Here is a 2,189-nt window from a genome sequence, read left to right as displayed (position 1 = left end):
TCAGATTCAGTCAAAGAGAGAAACGGAGAGTTTCTAATCAGGCAGAAGCCTGGGAAAGAGTTGGAGAAGAATGTAAATAATTCTTTATCTCTCTTGTTGTTCACATTGTTTATAGTTAAGTTCTATCACTGTGCATCAAGCACTCTGCACCAATGGTGTGGTTGTTTTCACTTCAGGACCAATGGAATTGGCCTGGACGAAGCTCTGTATAAAGAGTGATGCATTATAAAATAAATCGGAGTTTCACTCTCCCAGCCCTCTCAGTCTCCTCATTCCCGTCCTTCCTCAACAGCGTCATCTGGTGACCCCGACTGCTATTGCACCCTACCCTGAGGAACGGGGTCTGGGGCCCTGATGTGGAATTGCAGTCTCGGTTTCAGACCCCCACCTGGCGTCTCCCTCTGGCGCGGTTCCACGCCAGCAGCCTGGAGGCTCTGCTCGGACACCTCTGCCTTCTTAAAGAAAGGTAACGCTGAGGCCGCCTGCCTTCTGGAGAAGGCTGGGTCCCGTTTGGACTGCGGGCCGGCTCTTAGAGGCCGGAACTGCACGGGGTGGGTTTTCCCTGAAATAGCGGACTGTCGGACTCTTGAAGTTGACATCTGCTAGGGGAAGGTTTCCTAATAATGGGAAACCTTCCTTCTGCAGTGGAGCAGGCGGTCTTGACTGCCTGGCAAGCCTGCATCCCTCTTGTGGGAGCTTGGCTCTCTGAGGAAGACCTGGTCAGACTCTTGAGTTGGGCTAGGGACCGGGGATTTTCTGCGAATCCTAGGTCCCCCTTTGATCGCATGGTTCGACTTGGCTCGACTTGGGACACTTATCTCACGACGCAGATGTGCAAAGGGGACATTATAGCGTCCCGACTCGCTCCAGTCTGGGTAGGCGTCGACATAGCCTTGGACACGGGCAGCGATTCCGACCGGAACGTTTCGGTATCCCGCAGGCGGACCGCGCCGCAGCCCGGGCGGCGGCTGGCTGCGCGGGCGCACCCTGCCCAGAGCGCGGTGCCGCTGACACCGCCCGCCCCTCCCGAGGCAGCCGGGCTGCCTTTGCCGCAGCTCAGCTTCAGCACAGCCGGCGGTGCATGGACTGCGCGGGGCGGCCCCGGGCTGGCGGAGCCGCCGCCGCCCGCGGCCCCGCAGCCCCCCGCTTTCCAAACTGCATTTGCGGGGGGCTGGAACTGCCCGCGGCACGTCACGGAGTGGGGGTTGCCTCCCTCCCGACTCCTTCGGTGATGGAGCCTGCACAGACGCCACTGCAGCCTTTGGTCCATCCCTTGGCACGGCCACCGCCACCTGCGGGGGTTTTAATTGTGCCGCCGGGACAGGCCTTGACTCCCGGTCCGCCTCTCTGCGTGCTGTGCGGACTGACTGATTTTGTTTTCTTTACAGTGCCGGCGACTGACGCGCAGCAGAATGTCAGGGGCGGGACCCCCATGTTGCTTTCAGTCCTCCCTGCCATGGAACTCACGCCCGCGCCGGGGGCGGTGACTGCTTCCCACGCCACGCCTGCCAAGCGCCGCCGCTGCCAGCAGCAGGGTTCACTGTCCCGCCCGCCGCTGCTCCCGCAGCAGCCTCGCCTCCGTCCACCCCGGGACCGCCAGCATCACTCCCGGGAGAAACCGCTGGAGCCGCGGTGCCGCCCGCTGCGGCCCCGGTACCCGTGCCTGCCGCTAGCGCCAGGAGCGCCGCCGCAATCCTGGGAGCGGCAGCGTCGCTGCCGATGACGCCGGGAGACGAGGCCGCGCCGCCCCCTGAAGCTCGCTCCTCAGCAGCGACTCCGCCCTGCGATCCAGCGACCGAGAGCCTCGTGCTGGACAATGAATCCAGCCTGTTTGTTTCAGAGCCTGAAGCCAGTCCGTCACTCCCTTCGCTTCCTCCAGACTGCACCGGGCTCTGTCCCTCTGACAGAGGCAGCGGGAGGGAGCACCGGCTTGGCCCGCAGCAGCGTTGCGGCTGCCGGTCCCGGGGTTGAGGTGGAGGGGAATGGGGCCGCAGACCAGGGAGCTGTGCAGCTCTCGGTTGTATTCCGCGGCAGCGCAGACACTCTGGGACAAGGGACGCCCCTCGTACTGGGCGGGCGGGGGCGGTGCAGAGAGCCCTGGAGCCCGGCTGGAATTTTATCTTCCCGGGGAAACCCCCGCTTCTCGCACCCTGCGTGTCCTGCTCCTGTTCGCAGAGCGGGATGCCGAG

The 2,189-nt window shown here is 63.3% G+C and overlaps 1 protein-coding gene across 1 annotated transcript; it reads left to right on the top strand.

Annotated features, from left to right (window-relative positions):
- The first annotated feature begins 203 nt into the window (after window positions 1-203).
- Window positions 204-1,873, top strand: LOC146765688 (uncharacterized). Its single transcript, XM_085557753.1, has 2 exons — window positions 204-466; window positions 1,389-1,873. The coding sequence occupies exons 1-2, from the start codon at window positions 355-357 to the stop codon at window positions 1,721-1,723; spliced, it is 447 nt and encodes a 148-aa protein (XP_085413879.1). The 5' UTR covers window positions 204-354; the 3' UTR covers window positions 1,724-1,873.
- The last annotated feature ends 316 nt before the right edge of the window (window positions 1,874-2,189 follow it).

Source organism: Lonchura striata, chromosome 20, assembly GCF_050655825.1.
Source record: "Lonchura striata isolate lonStrDom1 chromosome 20, ASM5065582v1, whole genome shotgun sequence".
Taxonomy (NCBI): Eukaryota; Metazoa; Chordata; class Aves; order Passeriformes; family Estrildidae; genus Lonchura; species Lonchura striata.
The sequence above is the reverse complement of the archived record's forward strand: the minus strand, read 5'-3'. Positions and strand labels throughout refer to the sequence as shown.

Coding starts and splice junctions, on each gene's coding strand:
- LOC146765688 (XM_085557753.1), top strand. CDS start 355: ATGTGGAATTGCAGTCTCGGTTTCAGACCCCCACCTGGCGTCTCCCTC. Junction 467..1,388: donor CTCTGCCTTCTTAAAGAAAG/GTAACGCTGAGG, acceptor TTTTCTTTACAG/TGCCGGCGACTGACGCGCAG.